General features: G+C 42.6%; 1 protein-coding gene and 1 long non-coding RNA gene across 11 annotated transcripts in view; one reads left to right on the top strand and one right to left on the bottom strand.

Moving 5' to 3' along the window:
• The window catches only part of CACNA1C (calcium voltage-gated channel subunit alpha1 C), a 423,395-nt gene that overhangs the window by 44,597 nt on the left and 351,212 nt on the right, over positions 1-27,586 (bottom strand). For 5 of the 10 annotated variants that reach the window (XM_056517894.1, XM_056517896.1, XM_056517888.1 and 2 more), the window contains 2 exons: positions 5,660-5,743; positions 5,033-5,116 (listed from right to left, as the gene is read on the bottom strand). The exons of 1 other annotated variant lie outside the window; for it this stretch is intronic. In XM_056517894.1, the coding sequence (XP_056373869.1) occupies positions 5,033-5,116; positions 5,660-5,743 (168 nt within the window). The remainder of the gene's footprint in view (positions 1-5,032; positions 5,117-5,659; positions 5,744-27,586) is intronic. 4 more of the 10 variants (XM_056517893.1, XM_056517892.1, XM_056517891.1 and 1 more) reach the window with 2 other exon arrangements.
• Positions 19,695-27,586, top strand: part of LOC130267739 (uncharacterized) — a 69,920-nt gene continuing 62,028 nt past the window's right edge. The window contains exon 1 of the long non-coding RNA XR_008843266.1: positions 19,695-20,031. This is a non-coding gene — a long non-coding RNA (uncharacterized LOC130267739). The remainder of the gene's footprint in view (positions 20,032-27,586) is intronic.

Raw genomic sequence — 27,586 nt, 5'->3', positions numbered from 1 at the left:
AAACCCTCCTACGTACATGTACGTTACGTGTCCTTTAGACATTAAACTATGATTTTTCTGATATATACAGTGTATCGTAGAGTTCTAGGGGCCACTCCCTTCCCGTTTCATGCTGTCCATGGTTTGGGCAGCATTAAAGGGGTTATCCAGGAAAAAACTTTTTTTTTATATATCTCAACTGGCTCCAGAAAGTTAAACAGATTTGTAAATTACTTCTATAAATTTTTTTTAAATCCTTTCAGTACTTATGAGCTTCTGAAGTTGAGTTGTTCTTTTCTGTCTAAGTGCTCTCTGATGACACCTGTCTCGGCAACCGCCCAGTTTAGAAGCAAATCCCCATAGCAAACCTCTTCTAAACTGGGCGTTTCCCGAGACACGTGTCATCAGAGAGCACTTAGACAGAAAAGAACAACCTTAACTTCAGAAGCTCATAAGTACTGAAAGGATTAAGATTTTTTAATAGAAGTAATTTACATATCTGTTTAACTTTCTGGAGCCAGTTGAGATATATATATATATATATATATATAAAAGTTTTTCCTGTATAACCCCTTTAAACAGGTGACAGGTTCCATAAATGTTAGATTAAAGAAAAACGATGAGCGGATGATCGTTTGTTTAACCATCAACCTACTTCTACCCAATGTGTTCGGCCGCCTTATTAGACAGATGTTCTATAAGGTAATTACAGGGACCTGATGTATCGGAGTAGCTATATTAACCACATTATATACTTTTATTTATAACTGTGTATAGTATGGGGCAAGACACTGACCTTATGGCCATAATATTTGGGGGGGGGGGGGGTGTTACCTGGCTGCTGTGCAACATTACTGTGATTGTGATGCTAGAAGTGGATGATGTCATTGTTTGGATGTAATGCTAGGCCAGTGTTTTTATAACCAGAGAGCCTCCAGCTGTTGAAAAATTACAACTCCCAGCATGATGGGAGTTGTAGTTTTGCAACAGCTGGAGGCACATAGGTAAAGAAACACAGCGCTAGGGGCACATTCACACCTACAGGATCTGCTGCAGATATCAATGTAACTAAATTGATTAAACCTAGCTTAAAGGGGTATTCCAGGCAAAAACTTTTTTATATATATCAACTGGCTCCGGAAAGTTAAACAGATTTGTAAATTACTTCTATAAAAAAAATCTTAATCCATCCAATAGTTATTAGCCTCTGAAGTTTTCTGTCTAACTGCTCAATGATGAGCGGGACCCCGGCGATCTGACATCTTATCCCCTATCCTTTGGATAGGGGATAAGATGTCTAGGGCGGAGTTTTCTGAAGTTTTCTGTCTAACTGCTTAATGATGATGTCACGTCCCGGGAGCTGTGCATGATGGGAGAATATCCCATAGGAACTGCACAGCTCCTGAGACGCGAGTCATCAGAAAGCAGTTAGACAGAAAATAACAACTCAACTTTAGAAGCTAATAACTATTGGAAGGATTAAGATTTTTTAATAGAAGTAATTTACAAATCTGTTTAACTTTCCGGAGCCAGTTGAGATATATATATATATATATATATATAAATATATATATATATATATATGATAAGTTTTGGCCTGGAATACCCCGATCCTGTAAATTTGAATGCCCCCCTACAGAGAATCTTCACCTTTAGGCTAAGTTCGCACAGTGTAAAATGAAACACATGGGGGAATCTATCCAGGGGGGTGAAGGTGAAATACTTTTCTACACCTTCAGTTTGTGTGCTGGCAATATGTACGTGCACCACTTTTTTTTAATTGTCGCACAGCATGTGATAAATATGGCATAGTGATATTACACATTTTATGTTTTCTTTAAAGGACAAGTGTCATGTAAAAAAAAACTCATCCCCGAAGGATGGGGGATACGTTTTAGATCACAGGGCGTCCCCCACGATCTCCTGTGTAAAGCCCCCGCTCTCTTTTACAGCGGCGCGTCATGACCCACGCCCCCTCTATATAGTTCTATGGGAAAGCGAAGATTGCCGAACAGTTCTCCATAGAGCTATATGGAGGGGGCGTGGCGGCCCCCGCTTGGAGTGGGGGTCATGACGCGCCGCTGTAAAGGAGAGCCAGGGCTCTAAACAGCGCTCTGACCCCCGCGATCTAAAACTTATCCCAAGGAGTTTTTATTTTATTTTTTACATGATTCTTGTCCTTTAAAGGGGTATTCCAGGCCAAAACATTTTTTTATATCAATTGGCTCGGAAAGTTAAACAGATTTGTAAATTACTTCTATAAAAAAATCTTAATCCTTCCAATAGTTATTAGCTTCTGAAGTTGAGTTGTTGTTTTCTGTCTAACTGCTCTCTGATGACTCACGTCCCGGGAGCTGTGCAGTTCCTATGGGGATATTCTCCCATCATGCACAGCTCCCGGGACGTGACATCATCATTGAGCAGTTAGACAGAAAACTTCAGAAGCTAATAACTATTGGAAGGATTAAGATTTTTTAATAGAAGTAATTTACAAATCTGTTTAACTTTCCGGAGCCAGTTGAGATATATATATATATATATATATATATATATATATTAAGGTTTTGCCTGGAATTCCCCTTTAAATTACACCACTTTTATATGGTTCCTGTTGCGCCAAAAATGTGACTTTTTACAATACCCTCCACAGTTTGCGAGCCCGGTCAGGGTTGGCGTAGATTTGCGACAGATTGTGCGACTAGTTGCACATGATTAGAAGGAGACAGGTAGATCAGCTCACCGGATAGGTGTCCTTTCCACAGCACGGCAGGCGTATGGCTACACCAAACAGTAGAGATAGGAGCAGATAGCCAGCGTGGAACATGCAGATAATCCTTTTATTGAATAAAATCGGAAGCACAGGAACAGGAGGACATGACGCGTTTCAGGCATGTGCCGCCCTTAGGGCGGCACACGCCTGAAACGCGTCATGTCCTCCTGTTCCTGTGTTTCCGATTTTATTCAAAAAAGGATTATCTGCATGTTCCATGCTGGCTATCTGTTCCTAGTTGCACTTGATATATTCAGGCTACAGCTACAATTTTATAAAAAGCATCTAAAGCCCCCCCCAAAAAAAAGTTGCAATGGAGAGTCTCTAAACTGAGACAAATTCAGCAACAAACAGGGTAAAACCAATGTTAAAGGGGTATTCCAGGCAAAACCTTTTTTTTTTATATATATATATATATATATATATATATATATATATATATATATATATATATATATATCAACTGGCTCCGGAAAGTTAAACAGATTTGTAAATTAGTTCTATTAAAAAAAATCTTAATCCTTCCAATAGTTATTAGCTTCTGAAGTTTTCTGTCTAACTGCTCAATGATGATGTCACGTCCTGGGAGCTGTGCATGATGGAGAATATCCCCATAGGAACTGCACAGCTCCCGGGACGTCACTCATCAGAGAGCAGTTAGACAGAAAACAACAACTCAACTTCAGAAGCTAATAACTATTGGAAGGATTAAGATTTTTTTATACAAGTAATTTACAAATCTGTCTAACTTTCCGGAGCCAGTTGATATATAAAAAAAAGTTTTGGCCCGGAATACCCCTTTAATTCCCTCCCCTTGCTTTAAAAACTGGCAGTGATAAAAGAGAGGTTTATTTTTTTTTAGTTTTTTTAATAAAATATGCGAACTGACGGACTCTCTCCTATAAATGGGGAGGGGGGTTATTAATTGGCATGCACCTGCTAGATTGTGCTTGCTGTGTGTTTTTGTTTTGCGCATTGTTTTTTTTTTTTTTTTGAATCTGTTATTCTGTTTCGATTTTACAATGTGTGAACTTAGCCTTATAGTGTATACCATTTATACATCATTTATATATGTGTATAAAGAGAAGTATCGGGGATCTCAAGCTCTCCCCCAATTTTAAAAATATCTTATAAATGGGAGGTATCGCGCTTGTATCCTCAGCTTATAATAAATCAGACTATTCCTGGACGCTGCAAAGTGACAAGTCTTAAGTATAGTGACTTAAAGGGGTATTCCAGGAAAAACTTTTTTTTATATATATATATCAACTGGCTCCGGAAAGTTAAACAGATTTGTAAATTACTTCTATTAAAAAATCTTAATCCTTCCAATAGTTATTAGCTTCTGAAGTTTTCTGTCTAACTGCTCAATGATGATGTCACGTCCCGGGAGCTGTGCATGATGGGAGAATATCGGGACGTGAGTCATCAGACAGCAGTTAGACAGAAAACAACAACTCAACTTCAGAAGCTAATAACTATTGGAAGGATTAAGATTTTTTAATAGAAGTAATTTACAAATCTGTTTAACTTTCCGGAGCCAGTTGAAATATAAAAAAAAGTTTTGGCCTGGAATACCCCTTTAAGTGTTATATGTATGTGAGGTTATTCGGGGAGACACCTCATATAACTGAGAATGTATGGGTGACGGGGAAAATTTGAACAGGATTTCCTGTGTAGAAAGAAACTGTTATCTCATGCCAAATTACAGAGACAGAGCAGGTCCTGACTGTATAGGAGAGAGGGAAGAGCCTAGTGGGGTCCAATCACAGATGGAAGTCATGTGAACTCAGCGCCATGGGGGGATTTATTGTCATTATCATCAATGGGCGCCAGGACCATAAAAGGAGACTCTGCATGGGACTGTAAAATACTGGAACATAAAGAATAGGAAACGTCTGGGTTTTCTATACAACAATCTGGATAATGGATCCACTAATGGGAACCCCCCAGTAAAAAGTCTAAGAAAGGGGGATAGGCCTGGTCTACATTATCTTGTCTGTTCACTAGAGACTTATTCCCGTCTGTGATTGGCAGCCATAGGGACCCCCATAACAGCCCAGTCTCCTATACAGCACATCTCATGCCAGAAGGAGTTTATGCAACAGTCAAAATTCCTACGTAATCCAAGGGAAAAAAAAAAGTATAAAATAATTATAACGAAAATAAATAAAAATATAGACAAAAAAAAAAAGAAGTAACTGAAGAGGATAGACAAACAGGGGGGTAGGGGGGGGGGGGGGTGATGCAGCCACAGGTCACGGACAGAGGCAAATTACTTACGTTTAGTTCGGTGATTGCAATATCAACAATGCTACCCACTACTATGAGTGCATCAAATGTATTCCATGCATCACAGAAATAATGCTGATGACAGCCCAGGAGAAGAAGGAGGGAGGACGAGAAGAAGAGAAGAGAAAAAAAGAGAAGAAAAAAGAGAAAATCAAAGAAAAGAAAAAAGAAAAAAGTGTGATCAAGGGAGTGAATGAAAATAAAAGAGTAAAAAAGAAGGAAAAAAGTTAAGAGGCATTACACGGATATGTTTGGTCTCCTCTCGTGTTCGGCCGCCGGGTGAGGTCTACCTGGTTACTTTATACATTGACACTTTTTGCAATCTTAGATTTGGGAAGAGACGAGGGAGAGAAAAATACCCCATTCAGCCCCTTAATTTTCTGACCAGCAGGGGCATCATGGAGCTTTTCTCTTCCCTCCCACCCCCTTCTCCCTAGGAGGGGATGGGGGGGATGGGGGTTCTGAAAAGAAAAAAAAAAAAGTAAAATAAACCACTAAGGAAGAATTTTGGAAGAAGGGTAGAGAAGCACCCACGTCAGCATGGAGAAGGAGAGAGAGAAGGGGAGTGCGGAGAGAGGGGTGTAGAGGAACAGACAAACCTGCCCCCGATATACTTACATTCGTCTCGCTGAGAATGACGTCAACTACGCTGCCAATGACGATCAGAAAATCAAAGACATTCCAAGGGTCACTAAAATAACCCTACATAGGGGAAGTCAGGAGGCAAGGCAAGGTAGGGAATTAAAAAGGATTGTTAGACAGACTCAAATATCAGCATCAGCACTAGACTCCCCCTCGATGCCAGCAGAGCGTGCCCAATAAAGCAATGCAGACCCTTCTGGCAGTGAAAGGGTGAGTGACCATCCCTCTTTAGCCCACCCCCATATAAGCCGGGGAACCCCTTTGCATCAGCAGAAATGTGGTGGAGGCCCCTTCCCCAAGTATCAGCAGGGGGACCCCAGCACTTAGCGAGGCACCCAAGTCCTAGATTCACAGTCTTCCATGTAAAAGAGAGATGATCAGATTAGCCAGCAGTAGGTCATGGGGGGTCATGTAGATTCAGCCATTATTAGCTCTATAGGATGCTGGGGGTTGTAGTGTGTGTTGGACAGGAGAATTTGGTTTCATGTTTTTGGGATAACTTATGTAAGATTTTGCTAATTTTTTCTAGAATTGATAACGGATTCTGAGCTGATTTAACCTCCAAGCGACTGCACATGTAACATTTAGTATCATTCCCTATACACAGATGTGTCTGAAGTATTAAAGGGGTACTCCGGGGATAAGATGTCTGATCGCAGGGGTCCTGCAGCTGGGGACCCCCGCAATCTCTCATGCAGCATCTCCTGTCACGCCCCCTCCCATAGACTTGCATTGAGGCGGCAGGGTGTAACGTCACACGGGGGGGGGGGGGGGGGGGGAGTCATGGTTGCGAGGAGCCTCCAGCGATGCGTGCAGCTCAAACAGGTGGGTGCTGCATGAGAAACTACAGGGGTCCCCAGGGTAGGACCCCCGCGATCAGACATCTTATCCCCTATCCTCTGGATAGGGGATAAGATGTCTTAGGGGCAGAGTACCCCTTTAAGTTAAAGGGGAAAAAAATTATGAATTATTGATTTATATATATTATCCCCAAGGCCCAGCCCAGGCCCAGCGCTCACCACTCCGGGGTCATGTGAGCAAAACTGCACAGAGTGTGAACTGGCCCTAACCCACTTATGAGTCTAATCCGTTCACCTGGGTGACCTCCAGCACCAGAAGCCTCGAGATGACCAGGTGCAGTGTGGGGACCGTCCATGTGCTTAGGGACCAGAAATTTAGAGCCTTTTGGATAACACATATTTTATTAGATTATAGATCTGTTAAGATAAATTTATATGGATTTTAGATATAAGGACCCGTGTTCTGTTAAAATGACAACATACAATGATATACACACAAGACATTCTAGATAATGGACACAACAAAGGACACAACAATTGATTGACGTGGCCAATAAGCCTCCTCCATGTTGTACAAATACAATACCAGTCAAAGGTTTTTATTCCATTGTAGATTTATAATGAAGACAAAAGCTTAAAAGTAACAGATATGGAATAACATAGTAAACAACAAAAGGTTAAACACAACCTTTTGTCCAACCCTTTTGTGTTTATATTTTAGATTCTTCAGAGTTACCCCTTTTTGTTTCGATGACAGCTTTGCGCACTCTTGGCATTCTCCCAATTGGCCTTATGAAGAAGTCACTACAAACAGTTCCTAGAGATGCAGAACACTCATCCTAAACTATTTAGGGGATTGTGGAGGCCGTGTCATCTGATGCAGCAAACCATCCCTTCTCCTTCTTGGTCAAATAGCCATTCAGCTTCCTGGGGTAATTACCTGGAATGATTTTATAGTCACTTATAGTCACATGCCACCTCTTCTGGTTTGGAAAAAAGTCTTGTTTTTTTTTACAGGACAATGACCCCTAATGCACCTTTAAAGGGGTACTCCTGTGGAAACCTTTTATTTATTTATTTATTTTTAAATCAACTGGTGTCAGAAAGTTAAACAGATTTGTAAATCACTTCTCTAAAAAAAATCTTAATCCTTCCAGTACTTTTTAGGGGCTGTATACTACAGAAGAAATGCTTTTCTTTTTTGATTTCTCTGATGTCATGACCACAGTGCTCTCTGCTGACCTCCGCTGTCCATTTTAGGAACTGTCCAGAGCAGCATATGTTTACTATGGGGATTTTCTCCTGCTCTGGACAGTTCCTAAAATGGACAGCAGAGCGCACTGTGCTCGTGATGTCAGAGAAATCCAAAAAGAAAAACATTTCCTCTGTAGTATACAGCCCCTTAAAGGGGTACTCCCGTGGAAAACTTTTTTTTAAAATCAACTGGTGCCAGAAAGTTAAACAGATTTCTAAATTACTTCTATTAGAAAATCTTAATCCTTCCAGTACTTTTTAGGGGCTGTATTCTACAGTGGAAATTATTTTCTTTTTGCATTTCTCTTCTGTCACGAGCACAGTGCTCTCTGCTGACCTCCGCTGTCCATTTTAGGAACTGTCCAGAGCAGCATATGTTTGCTATGGGAATTTTCTCCTGATCTGGACAGTTCCAAAAATGGACAGCAGATGTCAGCAGAGAGCACTGTGGTCATGACATCAGAGAAATCAAAAAAGAAAAGCATTTCTTCTGTAGTATATAGCCCCTAAAAAGTACTGGAAGGATTAAGATTTTTTTAATAGAAGTAATTTACAAATCTGTTTAACTTTCTGGCACCAGTAGATTTAACAAAAAAAAGTTTTCCACGGGAGTACCCCTTTAAGAGTATGCCAAGAGTGCGCAAAACTGTCAAAAAAGCAAACTGGACAACTCTGAAGACTCTAAAATAAACATATTGGGGGAAATGTTGTCCATTTCCCCATAGCAACCAATCAGATCGCTTCTTTCATTTTGCAGAAGCTTTTTAAAAAATTAACAAAGTGATCTGATTGTTGCTATGGTCAACTTTTACTCTCTACAGCAGTGGTCTCCAACCTGCGGATGTCCAGATGTTGCAAAACTACAACTCCCAGCATGCCCGGACAGCCAACGGCTGTCCGGGCATGCTGGGAGTTGTAGTTTTGCAACATCTGGAGGTCTGCGGGTTGAAGACCACTGCTCTACACTGCCCTAATTCTGTTTTTGTTTAACCCCTTAAGGACCAGGCCATTTTACACCTCAGGACCAGAGCGTTTTTTGCACATCTGACCACTGTCACTTTAAATATTAATAACTCTGGAATGCTTTTAGTTATCATTCTGATTCCGAGATTGTTTTTTCGTGACATATTCTACTTTAACATAGCGGTAAAATTTTGTGGTAACTTGCATCCTTTCTTGGTGAAAAATCCCAAAATTTGATGAAAAATTTGAAAAATTTGCATTTTTCTAACTTTGAAGCTCTCTGTTTGTAAGGAAAATGGATATTCCAAATATTATTTTTTTGGGATTCACATATACAATATGTCTACTTTATATTTTCATCATAAAATTGATGAGTTTTTACTTTTGGAAGACACCAGAGGGCTTCAAAGTTCAGCAGCAATTTTCCAATTTTTCACAAAATTTTCAAACTCACTATTTTTCAGGGACCAGTTCAGATTTGAAGTGGATTTGAAGGGTCTTCATATTAGAAATACCCCACAAATGACCCCATTATAAAAACTGCACCCCCCAAAGTATTCAAAATGACATTCAGTCAGCGTTTTAACCCTTTAGGTGTTTCACAGGAATAGCAACAAAGTGAAGGAGAAAATTCACAATCTTCATTTTTTACACTCGCATGTTCTTGTAGACCCAATTTTTTTATTTTTACAAGGGGTAAAAGGAGAAAATGTATACTTGTATTTGTAGCCCAATTTCTCTCGAGTAAGCACATACCTCATATGTCTATGTAAATTGTTCGGCGGGCGCAGTAGAGGGCTCAGAAGCGAAGGAGAGACAAGGGGATTTTGGAGAGTACGTTTTTCTGAAATGGTTTTTGGGGGGCATGTTGCATTTAGGAAGCCCCTATGGTGCCAGAACAGCAAAAAACCCTCACATGGCATACCATTTTGGAAACTAGACTCCTTGAGGAACGTAACAAGAAATTAAGTGAGCCTTAATACCCCACAGGTGTTTCACGACTTTTGCATATGTAAAAAAAAAATTTTTTTTTTCACTAAAATGTGTGTTTCCCCCCAAATTTCACATTTTTGCAAGGGTTAATAGCAGAAAAGACCCCCCAAAATTTGTAACCCATCTCTTCTGAGTATGGAAATACCCCATGTGTGGACGTCAAGTGCTCTGCTGGCGCACTACAATGCTCAGAAGAGAAGGAGCGCCGTTGAGCTTTTGGGAAAAAAAATTGTTTGGAATGGAAGTCAGGGGCCATCTGCGTTTACAAAGCCCCCCGTGGTGCCAGAACAGTGGAACCCCCCACATGTGACCCTATTTTGGAAACTACACCCCTCACAGAATTTAATAAGGGGTGCAGTGAGTATTTACACCCCACTGGCGTTTGACAGATCTTTGGAACAGTGGGCTGTGCAAATGAAAAATAAAATTTTTCATTTTCACGGACCACTGTTCCAAAAATCTGTCAAACACCTGTGGGGCGTAAATGCTCACTGTACCCCTTATTACATTCCGTGAGGGGTGTAGTTTCCAAAATGGGGTCACATGTGGGTATTTTTTGGGGGGGGTTTATGTCAGAACCGCTGTAAAATCAGCCACCCCTGTGCAAATCACCAATTTAGACCTCAAATGTACATGGTGCGCTCTCACTCCTGAGCCTTGTTGTGCGCCCGCAGAGCATTTTACACCCACATATGGGGTATTTCTGTACTCAGGAGAAATTGCGTTACAAATTTTGGGTGTCTTTTTTTTCCTTTTAACGCTTGTGAAAATAAAAAGTAAAGGGCAACACCGGCATGTTAGTGTAATTTTTTTTATTTTTTTACACTAACAAGCTGGTGTAGCCCCAACTTTTCCTTTTCCTAAGGGGTAAAAGGAGAAAAAGCCCCCCAAAATTAGTAGTGCAATTTCTCCCGAGTACGGTGATACCCCATATGTGGCCCTAAACTGTTGCCTTGAAATACGACAGGGCTCCAAAGTGAGAGAGCGCCATGCGCATTTGAGGACTAAATTAGGGATTGCACAGGGGTGGACATAGGGGTATTATACGCCAGTGATTCCCAAACAGGGTGCCTCCAGCTGTTGCTAAATTCCCAGCATGCCTGGACAGTCAGTGGCTGTCCGGAAATGCTGGGAGTTGTTGTTTTGCAACAGCTGGAGGCTCCGTTTTGGAAACACTGCCATACAATACGTTTTTCATTTTTATTGGGGGGACAGTGTAAGGGGGTGTATATGTAGTGTTTTACTCTTTATTAGGTGGTAGTGTAGTGTAGTGTAGTGTTTTTAGGGTACATTCGCACTGGCGGGTTACGGTGAGTTTCTCACTAGAAGTTTGAGATACGGCGAAAAATTTGCCGCAGCCCAAACTTGGAGCAGGAAACTTACTGTAAGCCTGCCCGTGTGAATGTACCCTGTACGTTCACATGGGGGGGGGGCAAACCTCCAGCTGTTCCAAAACTACAACTCCCAGCATGTACTGACAGACCGTGCATGCTGGGAGTTGTACTTTTGCAACAGCTGGAGGCACACTGGTTGGAAAACCTTCAGTTAGGTTCTGTTACCTAACTCAGTATTTTCTAACCAGTGTGCCTCCAGCTGTTGCAAAACTACAACTCCCAGCATGTACTGATCGCCGAAGGGCATGCTGGGAGATGTAGTTATGCAATAGCTGGAGGTACGCAACTACAACTCCCAGCATGCTGAGACAGCTGATTGCTGTTTGGACATGCTGGGATTTGCAGTTTTGCATCTGTTGGGCTACAGTTTTAGAGACCACTGCAAAGTGATCTCCAAACTGTGGACCTCCAGCTGTTGCAAAACTACAATTCCCAGCATGCCCTGACAGCAAACAGTTGTTTGAGCATGCTAGGAGTTGTAGTTTTGCAAGATCTGGAGGGCTACAGTTTAGGGACCACTATATAGTGGTCTCAAACTGTAGCCCTCCAGCTGTTGCAAAACTACATATTCCAGCATGCCCAAACAGCAGTCTGGGCATGCTGGGAGTTGTAGTTTTGCAACATCTGGAGGGCTACAGTTAGAGACCACTGTATAATGGTCTCAAACTGTACCCTCCAGATGTTGCTTGGCAGCCTCGCCTGCAGCCTCCGACGCCCGCCCGGATCGGTAAGTGGATCTTCGGCGCCGGTCCCCGTCGTTTCCCCGTCCTGCCCCGCCTATTGTGGGAGGGCAGGACGGGGAAAACGAAAGTAAACCCCCCCCGCCCCCGATCTGCTATTGGTGGTCGCGTCTAGACCACCAATAGCAGGGATAGGAGGGGTGGCACCCGTGCCACCTCACTCCTATCGCTTCAGGGGGATCGTGGGTGTCTTAGACACCCGCGATCCCCCTTACATTGCGGGTCACCGGGTCACTATAGACCCGTAATGACCCGGAATCGCGCAAATCGCAAGTGTGAATTCACTTGCGATTTGCCGCGATCGCCGACATGGGGGGGTCTGATGACCCCCCTGGTCATTTGCACGGGATGCCTGCTGAATGATTTCAGCAGCCATCCCGCTCCGATCCCCGCCCGGCACACGGCGGGGACTAAAACTGACCATGACGTAAATGTACGTCCCTGGTCCTTAAGACCCAGGGTGTCGGGACGTACCGTTACGTCATGGGTCCTGTAGGGGTTAAAGGGGTATTCCAGGAAAAAACTTTTTTTTTATATATCAACTGGCTCCAGAAAGTTAAACAGATTTGTAAATTACTTCTATTAAAAAATCTTAATCCTTACAGTACTTATGAGCTTCTGAAGTTAAGGTTGTTCTTTTCTGTCTAAGTCCTCTCTGATGACACGTGTCTCGGGAAACGCCCAGTTTAGAAGCAAATCCCCATAGCAAACCTCTTCTAAACTGGGCGTTTCCCGAGACACGTGTCATCAGAGAGGATTTAGACAGAAAAGAACAACCTTAACTTCAGAAGCTCATAAGTACTGAAAGGATTAAGATTTTTTAATAGAAGTAATTTAGAAATCTGTTTAACTTTCTGGAGCCAGTTGATATGTACCGTATATAAAAAAGTTTTTTCCTGGAATACCCCTTTAACTCATTTTCTGCTTACAACGTTATTCCTTATGTATTTCTTCATAGTTTTTAATTTCTTCAATGTAGAAAGTAAAAAAAAAAAAAAAACACAAGAAAGACAATGGAATAAAAAGTCCAAACTTTTGACTGGTACTGTTATGTTCCCCTCCTCCACAGATGGATCCCAGAATGTATGAAGTGACACAGTATTACACAGGACACAATGATGAGATAGGAGACGTATCCTCCCACACCGGGTCTGGTTTGTTTTTATACAAAAAAGATGGGTGAATATAAAAACAAAGACTTAGAGCAGGACAGGGGTGAATTTAGCCTTAGTAATAATCTGTCGGGGGGGAATTATCATTACAGCTCTGCTTATACACTGATCCCTCAACTTACAATGGCCTCAACATACAATAGTTTCAACATACAATGTTTGTTTCTGGACAATTGTAACTTGAAACCAGACTCAACATACAATGCTACAGACGGTCCAGCTCTGCGAAACATGTCACAACTGGAGGAACTGACCAATCAGAATGGGCATTTTACTGGTAAATCATCTGTATTACTGAAGTGTATGCACTGACTGGTGTCTGGTAGCGCCACCTACAGTACAGGGAGGTATTACATGTTCTGTACTCTTTACCTGTATTACTGAAGTGCATGCACTGACTGATGTCTGGTAGCGCCCCTACAGTACAGGGTGGTATTACATGTTCTGTACTCTTTACCTGTATTACTGAAGTGTATGCGCTGACTGGTGTCTTGTAGCGCCCCCTACAGTACAGGGAGGTATTACATGTTCTGTACTCTTTACCTGTATTACTGAAGTGTATGCAGTGACTGGTGTCTGGTAGAGCCCCCTACAGTACAGGGAGGTATTACATGTTCTGTACTCTTTACCTGTATTACTGAAGTGTATGCACTGACTGGTGTCTGGTAGGGCCCCCTACAGTACAGGGAGGTATTACATGTTCTGTACTCTTTACCTGTATTACTGAAGTGTATGCACTGACTGGCGTCTGGTAGCGCCCCCTACAGTATAGGGAGGTATTACATGTTCTGTACTCTTTACCTGTATTACTGAAGTGTATGCACTGACTGGTGTCTGGTAGCACCCCCTACAGTACAGGGAGGTATTACATGTTCTGTACTCTTTACCTGTATTACTGAAGTGTATGCACTGACTGGTGTCTTGTAGTGCCCCCTACAGTACAAGGAGGTATTACATGTTCTGTACTCTTTACCTGTATTACTGAAGTGTATGCACTGACTGGTGTCTGGTAGCGCCCCCTACAGTACAAGGAGGTATTACATGTTCTGTACTCTTTACCTGTATTACTGAAGTGTATACACTGACTGATGTCTGGTAGCGCCCCCTACAGTACAGGGAGGTATTACATGTTCTGTACTCTTTACCTGTATTACTGAAGTGTATGCACTGACTGGTGTCTGGTAGGGCCCCCTACAGTACAGGGAGGTATTACATGTTCTGTACTCTTTACCTGTATTACTGAAGTGTATGCACTGACTGGCGTCTGGTAGCGCCCCCTACAGTATAGGGAGGTATTACATGTTCTGTACTCTTTACCTGTATTACTGAAGTGTATGCACTGACTGGTGTCTTGTAGTGCCCCCTACAGTACAAGGAGGTATTACATGTTCTGTACTCTTTACCTGTATTACTGAAGTGTATGCACTGACTGGCGTCTGGTAGCGCCCCCTACAGTATAGGGAGGTATTACATGTTCTGTACTCTTTACCTGTAATACTGAAGTGTATGCACTGACTGGTGTCTTGTAGTGCCCCCTTCAGCCTACAGTACAGGGAGGAACTACAAGTTCTGTACTACTCCTTACCTGTGCCAGGGTTAGCTGCTCCTTTAGACACCAAGGGTGGCTCCATTTGGGACACTGTGTGTACTGTATAGGACCCTGAAGAAACTCCTGTCCTCTACATAAACCATTGTTTCCCAACCAGGGTGCCTCCAGCTGTTGCATAACTACAACTCCCAGCATGCCCGGACAGCCAACGGCTGTCCGGGCATGCTGGGAGTTGTACTTTTGCAACAGTTGGAGGCACCCTGGTTGGGAAACACTGACAGTGATTTATATACAGGTCCCAGCAGATCTTTCTTACTTTTATATTTATGGACTTGCTTTATCTATATTACTTATCTACTTATTTTTCTTTAATCCTCACTTTTTCCTATTTTTTATGACATTTTGGGGCTTCAGAACCTATTACCAGGTTTCCATAGAGTTCTGGTCTCAACATACAATGGTTTCAACATACAATGGTCGTCCTGGAACCAATTAATATTGTAACTTGAGGGACCCCTGTATGCAGAAGTATAATAATAATAATAATAAGTAAAGGGGTTGTCCACCCTGGTTTATTAGACCCACTACTGGTGATATGTTCCTTACTCATATACAGTGTCTTCTCTTCTGCTTAGAAACGCTGTATTATGTAGCTCCACAATAAGGAACTTATCATCAAGGTAGCCAACAACTTTTAACGTTTATGGAGCCATAAGTTGCATAACTTTTTATGCTCCAGTTATATCCAGAGCTGCATTCACAAATCTGCTTTTACACTGTAAAGTAGTCTTGATGATAAAACACTATCTCTCCTACAATGCAATGTCGCAAAGTACACACTTGCATTTCGCAGAAGTTTAGGAGCATCAACTTTACTACCGTACTTTCCACTATTTTTTTTTTTTTTTAAATCAACTGGTGCCAGAAAGTTTTACAGATTTGTAAATTACTTCTATTAAAAAATCTTAATCCTTCCAGTACTTTTTAGGGGCTGTATACTAAAGAGAAATCCAAAAAAGAAAATGCATTTCCTGAGATGTCCTGACCACAGTGCTCTCTGCTGACCTCTGCTGTCCATTTTAGGAAGAGGAGAAAATCCTCATAGCAAACATATGCTTCTCTGGACAGTTCCTAAAATGGACAGCAGAGAGCACTGTGGTCAGGAAATCACAGGAAATGCATTTCTTTTTGGATTTCTCTTTAGTATACATTAGGGATCGACCGATATCGATTTTTTATAGGGCCGATACCGATAATCTGTGGAGGTTGGGGCAGATAGCCAATAACTTATACCGATATTCCGGTATAAGGTATCAGCTATTTATCCCTCCCCCCCCCCCCCCCCCCCCCGCGACACCGCTGCAGATCATTGATTTAAAGGGGGCGCTTTAAATCAATGAACTGCAGCGGCTTTTGCGGTGCCATAGGTTGCCGCCGCCACCCGCTTCTCTCTCTCTGCCTGTCCGGGGTCCTCCTGAGTCCTATCACCGCCACCGCGATCGCCCCCCCCCCACCGCACTGCACACCCCACCGCCCCACGTCGCACCCCCCACTGCACTGCCCTGGCCCCATTGCTTCCCCCATCCCCGGTTTTATAATGACCTGTTCCCGGGGTCCAACTCTACATCTGGCTCCGGTGACGTCGCGTCACTCGTCATTGCGCACAGCGTAACGCAGGACGCAGCAGGAGCCAGAAGTAGCGTGGACCCCGGCCCCCGGGAACAGCTAATTATAAAACCGGGGATGGGGGAGGCAATGGGGCCGGGGCGGGGTGGTGCGGTGGGGGGTGTGATGCGGTGCGGTGGGGGGCAGTCGTGGGGCAATATCGGATTATCGGCAAGGTAATTGCCGATAACGATAAAGCCCAAAATCGTGAATATCGGCCGATAATATCGGCCAAAGCGATAATCGGTCGATCCCTAGTATACAGCCCCTAAAAAGTACTGGAAGGATTGAGATTTTTTAATAGAACTGTTTAGCTTTCTGGCGCCAGTTGATTAAAAAAAAAAAAAAAGTTTTCCATGGTAGTCCCCCTTTAAAGTCATGTTGAAAAGCAGAGCCGTAATGAGAGACATCCCATCAGACTGGCCATAATGCACATACAATCTGAGCAGTGTTCACACACAGCTGAAAAGGCAGCACAGTCCTGACCAATCCATTGTAGGTTATTTTAGCCAATGCTGGAACAGATTCAAAAGGTTTTGTAAATATTCATAAAGAACGTTTACTGTATCTCTCCTTCCTGTTGGATCTACTTACTGCTTTGGTTTAAAAACAACTTTAAAGTGTGCCTGTCACTTTAAAAAATGTTGACATGTTGTACATGGTACAGAGCCGCCCCAAAAACCAATGATAGGGGGCGGGGGGTGCGCGTCAGCCAATAAAGAATCCTGAGTCATCTATCACATTCTATTCCAAATCACAGAATTTCTCATTACACCGGGATAAAACGCGCTTAGAATGCTCTTCTGCCGACTCGTTTTAGATATTGGTCGGGGTCTGAACACTCAGAACCCGACCAATCTAAACCTTTAACATGTCTCTACAACTCGTCAAAAGTGACAGTGCCCATTATGTGTGTTTCCCTCCCGAGTGATTGCTATCGATATTACTACGGTTTACTTAGGATTTCCTGGAATTATCTTACTGTATTGCTCAGGATTTACCCAACCAACAATAAATCACTCGTCGAATGTCTATAATAAAAAGAAACAGGGTCTTAGCAAATAGACTGCAAGCTTCTAAAAATCTGCCCCCCATTATAGTCACCCCTTTAATATCTTCTGTATTTCAGGTCTGCTGTGCAGGATCACACTAGTCCAGTGGACCCGAGTTCTGAAATATAATAGACCCCATAATAGCGCACATAGGGCAGAAGAATGTGAAGCGGACAGCCGAGAGGGTTATTACCTGCTGAGGTTATCATATTAGCGCATTCCACAAACATTTTATTAAAGAAGCACTCTAGGTTTTCCTTTTTTTGCCTATATCGTGGACACCATTACTGGTCCTGCAGCGTCATCTGTATTAATACGGAAAAGCTGTATCCATGGTTTTCATTACTGTAACTGGGTCATGTGATCACCAGTCTGACTGGATGTCAGAGAAAGTGGTCAGTCCTGGGTCAACTGACTTTCTGTGAACTACAGGATGACATCATCAATATTAGATCCCTCCTGTTAACTCTCTGTGGGAAATACCATATTTGTACTAGAACACAGCAAGTACAGTGGGGGAGGCGCCTAAAACTTAACTTTTAACTTATTTCACCTTTTCAAGTGGTTCCTTAATATGAATTAGGTCTATATGTAGATATCCCCTGGTGCATAATACAGTGATTTATGTGCGGTACGGGGGTATCCATTAAATCTTGCATCTACCCCTACTGGATATACATAGTCCATATAAACATCTATGGTACCTATGTATGTGCGGTATGGGGGCATCCATCATATCCTGCACTCACCCCTACTGGATATACATAGTCCATATAAACATCTATGGTACCTATGTATGTGCGGTATGGGGGCATCCATCATATCCTGCACTCACCCTTACTGGATACATATAGTCCATATAAACATCTATGGTACCTATGTATGTGCAGTATGGGAGCATCCATCATATCATGCACTCACCCCTACTGAATATACATATAGTCCATATAAACATCTATGGTACCTATGTATGTGCAGTATGGGGGCATCCATCATATCCTGCACTCACCCCTACTGGATACATATAGTCCATATAAACATCTATGGTACCTATGTATGTGCGGTATGGGGGCATCCATCATATCCTGCACTCACCCCTACTGGATACATATAGTCCATATAAACATCTATGGTACCTATGGATGTGCGGTATGGGGGCATCCATCATATCCTGCACTCACCCCTACTGGATATACATAGTCCATATAAACATCTATGGTACCTATGTATGTGCAGTATGGGGGCATCCATCATATCCTGCACTCACCCCTACTGGATATACATAGTCCATATAAACATCTATGGTACCTATGTATGTGCGGTATGGGGGCATCCATCATATCCTGCACTCACCCCTACTGTATACATATAGTCCATATAAACATCTATGGTACCTATGTATGTGCGGTATGGGGGCATCCATCATATCCTGCACTCACCCCTACTGGATACATATAGTCCATATAAACATCTATGGTACCTATGGATGTGCGGTATGGGGGCATCCATCATATCCTGCACTCACCCCTACTGGATATACATAGTCCATATAAACATCTATGGTACCTATGTATGTGCGGTATGGGGGCATCCATCATATCCTGCACTCACCCCTACTGGATATACATAGTCCATGTAAACATCTATGGTACCTATGTATGTGCGGTATGGGGGCATCCATCATATCCTGCACTCACCCCTACTGGATACATATAGTCCATATAAACATCTATGGTACCTATATATGTGCAGTATGGGGGCATCCATTATATCCTGCACTCACCCCTACTGGATACATATAGTCCATATAAACATCTATGGTACCTATGTATGTGCGGTATGGGGGCATCCATCATATCCTGCACTCACCCCTACTGGATATACATAGTCCATGTAAACATCTATGGTACCTATGTATGTGCGGTATGGGGGCATCCATTATATCCTGCACTCACCCCTACTGGATACATATAGTCCATATAAACATCTATGGTACCTATGTATGTGCGGTATGGGGGCATCCATCATATCCTGCACTCACCCCTACTGTATACATATAGTCCATGTAAACATCTATGGTACCTATGTATGTGCAGTATGGGGGCATCCATCATATCCTGCACTCACCCCTACTGGATATACATAGTCCATGTAAACATCTATGGTACCTATGTATGTGCGGTATGGGGGCATCCATTATATCCTGCACTCACCCCTACTGTATACATATAGTCCATATAAACATCTATGGTACCTATGTATGTGCGGTATGGGGGCATCCATCATATCCTGCACTCACCCCTACTGGATACATATAGTCCATGTAAACATATATGGGATCTATGTATGTGCGGTATGGGGGCATCCATCATATCCTGGATACATATAGTCCATGTAAACATATATGGGATCTATGTATTGTCTCTAGCTGTATTTAGTGCAATGATCGTGGTTATAATATAACTTCTTGCCTCAAACTCTATATTCTGCGTTCCATCACACTAGCCGAAATCATGCAATACTATACTGTAAGCCGGCCAGCAACAGTGGCCGCGTCCTAGTTACTGGCCCGCCCAGCTGCAGCATCACAGGTGAGCATGGCGGAGTGATGTCATGGCCTAGCGACCGGATATTATGCCAGATGCCGGGATGCCCGGTACGGACATGCAGGAAGCCACTGGAACCAAACGGCTTGCGTTCCAGCCGTGGTATCCTGACCAGGCATGGAATCGCAAGTACTGCTAAGTGGTCTGTTTTCCTTTGCAGGTACTTGAAATATTATAACACTTACAGGTCCTTGTGTATATGTCTTTTTTCCTATAGGTAACCACTATCTTGGAAACGGACCTGTGAGTAAACTGTGATCTATTACGAATCAGAGCCTCATTGCAGGACTAGGGTCACGTACTGACACTAGGTATGTCATGTTGTTTTTTAATACAGGAGAAACCGAAAACACGATTCCTGCCGGATTATCAGACTATGTGTCTCATTGGTGCTCAGTTGTAATATTTAGCTACTTGTGGAAATAACTCTACTATTTATGTACTTCGTGCAACAGTCAAACACTTGACTAATATAGTTTTTGGCGATTTAGTTGGTCTCTCCTGAGGACGCCACATAATTGTGGTAGAAACGCGTTGAGAGCCACATTGTTGGTCAACTGTCGACCAAATAGACCTAAATACGGTCTTGTCTCCAGTTTGTACCGTTTGTTGGTTGCTAGGGGCAATAACATCCTGGCAATTAGCCACATTTAGTTGACTGTTAACAGGTGATATATTAGACTTGGATACTGTCACTATTACCAGTTACTATCAAACATTGGTTGCTAGGGGCAACAACTAATTTGGCAACTAGTACTGTAAACCCGGTCAGTTTGAACAATTTATGATTATTTTTAATTATTTTTTGTTTTTTATTTAGCACTATGTGGTGTGTATTTTAACAACACTATTAAAGGTTAAGTTTTAAGCACCACCCCACTGTATTTGCTGTGTTCTAGTACAAATATGGTATTTCCCCATAGATGGGAGTAATTGGACCCCTTGTAGGTCACTATGTAATACCTTGCAAGTTTTTGTTAGCTCTCTGTGGGATTAGGGTATATGGTAGATATATATCTCCTCTCCCAGCTCTATCTGTATACTGCTGCTGCTGCTGCTATCTCTATGGGATCAGGAAATTTAGTAGTCATACACCTTCTTATAAGCTCTATCTGTATACTGCTGCTGCTATTTCTATGAGATCAGGGTATATATAATATGTGAACACACCTTTAAAGAAGTCAAATCTTTATAAAACATCTCAATTGCGATTATAGGTCAAATAACATTAAGCAATATTTCTACACAACAACTGCACATAATGTGAACTGACCCCAACCCACTTATGAGTCTAATCAGTTCACCTAGGTGAACTCCAGCATCAGAAGCCTAATTAGATGACTAAGTGCAGTGAGACTCCACCCCCTCTCTCTGCAAAGAAAGAGGATTCATGGGAAATGTAGGCAGCGTTAATTTTAGTGATGTAATGCCAAACAATATGGCTGAAAACCCATGCCTGCCACTTCAGCTATAACAAGTGAGCACAAGGCATACACATGAACCTTTATGATGATAGCCTATGTTGTACTATATATATATCTACACAGTATATATAGATGTATATGGAAAAAACAAACATTTCCCGGAGTGCTTCTTTAATCTTTATTGGGTTTTCTTATTTCATAATATAAATGGGCGTTAGGAAATTTTGAGGGTTTGCCCATGTTTCTTAACGTTATGTGCCTGACCCTCACTATCCCAATTAGTGATCTATTATATACTCCCCAGCTCCTCCGACTTTCAGAGATGGTAAAGTCCAGGTGACGCTCTCCAAGGTCCTGAAATCTTCTGCACACACTATCAGTATACAATAGGCATTACAGTGAATAAACTAATTATTTGATCCTCTGACGATTTTGTACATTTGCCCCTAACAAAGAAATGATCAGTCTAAAATGTTAATGGTTAGTGTTTTCGAACAGTGAGACAAAATAACCAAAAAAATCCAGAAAAATGCATTTCATATAAGTTATAAATTGATTTGCATTTAACACAGTGAAATAAGTATTGAACCCCCATTAATCAGCTAGATTTCTGTCTTTTATAAAGGCAGTGAGCTGAGATTAAGAGAACTCACTTAACCTTTTAAGGACGCCGGGCGTATGCATACGCCCTGCACCCCGAGTCCTTAAGGACGTGCCCGTGGGAATTCCGGTCCCCGCCGCTAGCCGGTTGGGGACCGGACCGGGATGGCTGCTGAAATCATTCCCGGCACATCAATTCAGACATGCGATTTTCTGCTATTCCGGGCTGATCGGGTCTCTGGTGACCCGATCACCTGGAAAATAGGGATGATCGGAGCGGTCAGTGACAGTCCTGATCATCCTGAGGCATAGAAGCGAGGTCGCACTGCTGCAATCTCCTCCTATCCCCTGCCATTAGTCAGAACTCATTCTGACCAATGGCAGGGCAGGACAGTGGGTTGCCATGGCAACCCCCCGTTCTGCCCACCCCTGGATGTCGAGGGGAACGTGGGGAGAAGATGCCTGGGGACCCCCGATCATCGCTGGAGACGGCTGGATCCTGGCTCAGGTAGGGAAACTACGGTGGGGGGGGGGGGGGAGGGAATAAAAGTGAAAGTAAAGTGATCTTTACTGTGGCAACCACTAGGAAGGCCGAACTGCAACTCCCAGCATGCCCAGACAGTCAAAGGCTGGGCATGCTGGGAGTTGTAGCTTTGCTACATCTGGAGGGTCACAGTTTGGAGACCACTGTTACAGTGGTGCCCAAACGGTAGCCGTCCAGATGTTGCCAAACTACAACTCTCAGTATGCCTAGACTGCCCAGGCATGCTGGGAGTTGTAGTTCTGTAACATCTGTCCCTTCAGATTTTGCAATTTTCATGAAATGTTTGAAAATTGCTGCTCTACTTTGAAGCCCTCTAATTTTTTCAAAAAGCAAAAATATGTTAATTTTATGATGCCAACATAAAGTGGACATATTGCATTTGTGAATAAAAATTTAATTTGGAATATCCATTTTCCTTACAAGTAGAGAGCTTCAAAGTTAGAAAAATGCTAAAGTAACGCCGAAAATTTACCACCAAAATAAAGTAGAATATGTCACGAAAAAAACAATCTCAGAATCAGAATATTCGGTAAAAGCTTTTTCGAGTTATTAATTCGTAAAGCGACCATGGTCAGAATTGCGAAAAAGGGCTTAGTCCTTAAGGTGAAAAAGGTCTGCATCCTTAAGGGGTTAAAGGGAGTGCTCCTAATCTCAGCTTGTTACCTATATAAAAGAAACCTGTCCACAAAACCAAACAATCAAGACCAAAGAGCTGTCTAAGGACGTCAGGGGAGAGGACTGTATACCTACACAAGGATGGAACGGCCTACAAGACCAGCACCTAGCATTTCGGTGAGAGCTTTAAATCAGTCGGTGTGATTATTCACAAATGAAGGAAACACAAAATATCTGTCAATCTTTGTCCGTCAGAGGCTCCATGTAAGATCTCACCTCGTAGAGTTCACTGATCTTGAGAATGGTGAGGAATCAGGAGGATCTTGTCAATGATCTCAAGGCAGCTGGCACCAAAGTCACCAAAAAAACCAATTGGTAACACACTACCCTGTGAAAAACTGAAATCCTTCAGTGCCCTCAAGGTCCCTCTGCTCAAGAAATCACATGTACAGGCCCGTCTGAAGTTGTGGATGAACATTTGAATGGTTCAGAGAATGGGGAAGATGTTGTGGTCAGATGAGAACAAAATCAAACTCTTTGGAATCAGCTGAACTCACTGGGGGAGATTTATCAAAACCTGTGTAGAGGAAGAGTGGTGCAGTTGCCCATGACAACCAATCAGTTTGCTTCTTTAATTTTTAAAGAGACCTTTGAAAAATGAAATAAGCAATCTGATTGGTTGCCATGGGCAACTGCACCACTCTTCCTCTACACAGGTTTTGATAAATCTCCCCCTCTGCATTTGGAGGATGAGGAGGAATGCTCCAGATGACCCCAAGAACACCATCCCCACCATCAAACATGGAAGAGAAAACATTAAGGGGACAGTACAACTCCACTGTATCAAAGGGGCTATGGATAGGGCTATATACCGTCATATCATGGGTAAGAACCCCCTTCCCTAACCCCCCCAGGCATTGACAGTGGGTTGTAGATGGGTATTCCAGTATGACAATGACCCAGTACACATGGCCAAGGCAACAAAGGATTGGCTCAAGAAGAATCACATTAAGGTCCTGGAGCTGACTTGACAATCTCCAGACTCCACTGGCCAGCATTCGGAACATTTAGTTCAATATGCTGTGTGCTGGCTGCAGGGGTCGGCCACGCCCTCTCATGACATCAGGCCGTGCCCCCTCAATGCAAGTCTATGGTAGGGGGCATGGTGCCGACACGCCCCCTCCCATAGACTTGCATTGAGGGGGCGTGGTGTGATGGCACGAGGGAGCATGACTAACCCCCATAGCGCGCATACAGCGTTGGGAACTAAATGTTCCGAATGCTGGCCAGTGGAGTACCTCTTTAATCCTATAGTAATCTGTGAAGGAGCTGAAAGTCCCAGTTGCCAAACGTCAGCCCAAAAACCTTCATGACTTGGAAAGAATCTAGAGAAGAATGGGACAGAATCCCTCCTGAGATGTCTGCAAACCTATTAAAAATGTTTTTCTGGATTTTTTGTTGTTATTCTGTCTCTCACTGTTAAGATAAACGACCATTAATATTATAGACTGATTGTTTCTTTGTCATCGGGCCATTATATATAATCATCAGGTGATCAAATACTTTTTTCCTTCACTGTATATACAGAATACACAGCTTAAGACAACTAAGAAAGAGAGAACACAAAACTGCCGAACCCGATCTCATATTCCCCAGTAATAGCAGAAAGATAAGCCAACATATGTAATGGTAACAAGACGAGTGATTATCACATATACTGACACAAACAGGAGCAGCCGCTGACACATTGTAACAAAGCAACAGGATAGGTGTTGTCTTACCCCGACCTAATGTGTAATACTCTGCACAATAAGTACACAGAGATCAGAGGTGCTGACCCTGACGTGTGCAACTTGTTCTGTCTATATGTCCGGCAGCCACTTATCTCTACTCCGCATGTATACAGAAGCGTTGGCCAATGTCTATCTCCACCATCACTCCTATACAGTGATCCCTCAACTTACAATGGCCTCAACATACAATAGTTTAAACATACAATGGTCTTTTCTGGACCATTGTAACTTGAAACCAGACTCAACATAAAATGCTACGGACAGTCCAGATCTGTGAAACGTGTCAATGGCCGGAAGAACCGGCCAATCAGAATGGGCAATTTACTGGTAAAACACCTGTATTACTGAAGCGTATGCACTGACTGATGTCTGATACCGCCCCCTACAGTACAGGGAGGTATTACATGTTCTGTACTCTTTACCTGTATTACTGAAGTGTATGCACTGACTGATGTCTGATACCGCCCCCTACAGTACAGGGAGGTATTACATGTTCTGTACTCTTTACCTGTATTACTGAAGTGTATGCACTGACTGGTGTCTGGTAGCGAGCGCCCTCTACAGTACAGGGAGGTATTACATGTTCTGTACTCTTTACCTGTATTACTGAAGTGTATGCACTGACTGATGTCTGGTAGCGCCCCCTACAGTACAGGGAGGTATTACATGTTCTGTACTCTTTACCTGTATTACTGAAGCGTATGCACTGACTGATGTCTGATACCACCCCCTACAGTACAGGGAGGTATTACATGTTCTGTACTCTTTACCTGTATTACTGAAGCGTATGCACTGACTGATGTCTGATACCGCCCCCTACAGTACAGGGAGGTATTACATGTTCTGTACTCTTTACCTGTATTACTGAAGTGTATGCACTGACTGGTGTCTGGTAGCGAGCGCCCTCTACAGTACAGGGAGGTATTACATGTTCTGTACTCTTTACCTGTATTACTGAAGTGTATGCACTGACTGGTGTCTGGTAGCGCCCCCTACAGTAAAGGGAGGTATTACATGTTCTGTACTCTTTACCTGTATTACTGAAGCGTATGCACTGACTGATGTCTGATACCGCCCCCTACAGTACAGGGAGGTATTACATGTTCTGTGCTCTTTACCTGTATTACTGAAGTGTATGCACTGACTGGTGTCTGGTAGCGCCCCCTACAGTACAGGGAGGTATTACATGTTCTGTACTCTTTACCTGTATTACTGAAATGTATGCACTGACTGGTGTCTGATACCGCCCCCTACAGTACAGGGAGGTATTACATGTTCTGTACTCTTTACCTGTACCAGGGTTACCTGCTCATGTTACTTTTTTAGGACACTGTGTACTGTACAGGACCCTGAAGAAGCTCCTTTCCTCTACATAGACCAGTGTTTCCCAAGCAAGGTGCCCCCAGCTGTTGCAAAACTACAACTCCCAGCATGCCCGGACAGCCTTTGGCTGTCCGGGCATGCTGGGAGTTGTAGTTTTGCAACAGCTGGAGGCTCCCTGCTTGGGAAACACCGAGATAGACAGTGATTTACCGCTCCCAGCAGATCTTTCTTACTTTTATATGTAAGGATTTGCTTTATCTATATTAGTTATCTACTTATTTTTCTTTAATCCTCACTTTTTTCCTATTTTTGGATGACATTTTGGTGGCTTCAGAACCAATTACCAGGTTTCCATAGAGTTCTGGTCTCAACATACAATGGTCGTCCCGGAACCGATTAATATTGTAACTTGAGGGACCCCTGTACCCTATAGTCTGCTCGGATATTTGTAGGAAATGTTCTATTTGTTGCCGTTAAGAAATGTTGTGTGAATGTGAATACACTTCTGCGCGGCTGTATCCTCCTATCTGTATACTCTGCTGTGCCGAGACATGTGGCGCTCGTATCTGTGATCCATTTCTATTATCACTTTGGTAACTACGATGTTATGTCCAGACATTTCTTGCTGTGTTCCCCACTGTCAGGCTTGATGGTTCTCATCATGAGGTGTCAGCAATGGACGAATAATAGCAAATCTACACACAAAGCCTCGCACTATGTCAGGGGACATTGCGTTACACAATGATAGTACAGAAGAAGATCAGCTGCAGTATCTACCATCTACCATAAGAGGTCTCTGCAGCGCCACTACCGGAAATGTCTTCTTCATTTTATAGTAAATCTACCATAAAATCCTATGGAAATAAGAATTCTAATATACTTTAGGGGGGGGGGGGTTGATTTCTCAATGTTTGACGCCAGAAAATTGGTGTGGAAAAGTCATAAGTTATTGCACAATGCTCTCAATTTTTTGCGGAAAATATAGAAAAAGTTGCAAATTAATTTTTTTTTTTTTTTTATAAATTTGCCACAATTGTTTGCCAAAACCGCCATAAAAAACACTGATAAATCCCCCCGTGTTTTAAATGGGTAATCCAGAAAAAAACTTTTTTATATAACAACTGACTTCAGAAAGTTAAACAGATTTGTAAATTACTTCTATTAAAAAATCTTAATCCTTTCAGTACTTATGAGCTTCTGAAGTTAAGGTTGTTCTTTTCTGTCTAAGTCCTCTCTGATGACACGTGTCTCGGGAAACGCCCAGTTTAGAAGCAAATCCCCATATAAAACCTCTTCTAAACTGGGCGGTTCCTGAGACAGGTGTCATCAGAGAGGATTTAGACAGAAAAGAACAACCTTAACTTCAGAAGCTCATAAGTACTGAAAGAGTTAAGATTTTTTAATAGAAAAAATTTA

This window comes from Hyla sarda, chromosome 4, assembly GCF_029499605.1.
Source record: "Hyla sarda isolate aHylSar1 chromosome 4, aHylSar1.hap1, whole genome shotgun sequence".
Classification (NCBI taxonomy): Eukaryota; Metazoa; Chordata; class Amphibia; order Anura; family Hylidae; genus Hyla; species Hyla sarda.
Note: the sequence above shows the minus strand (reverse complement) of the source record. Positions and strands in the feature narration are given on the sequence as shown.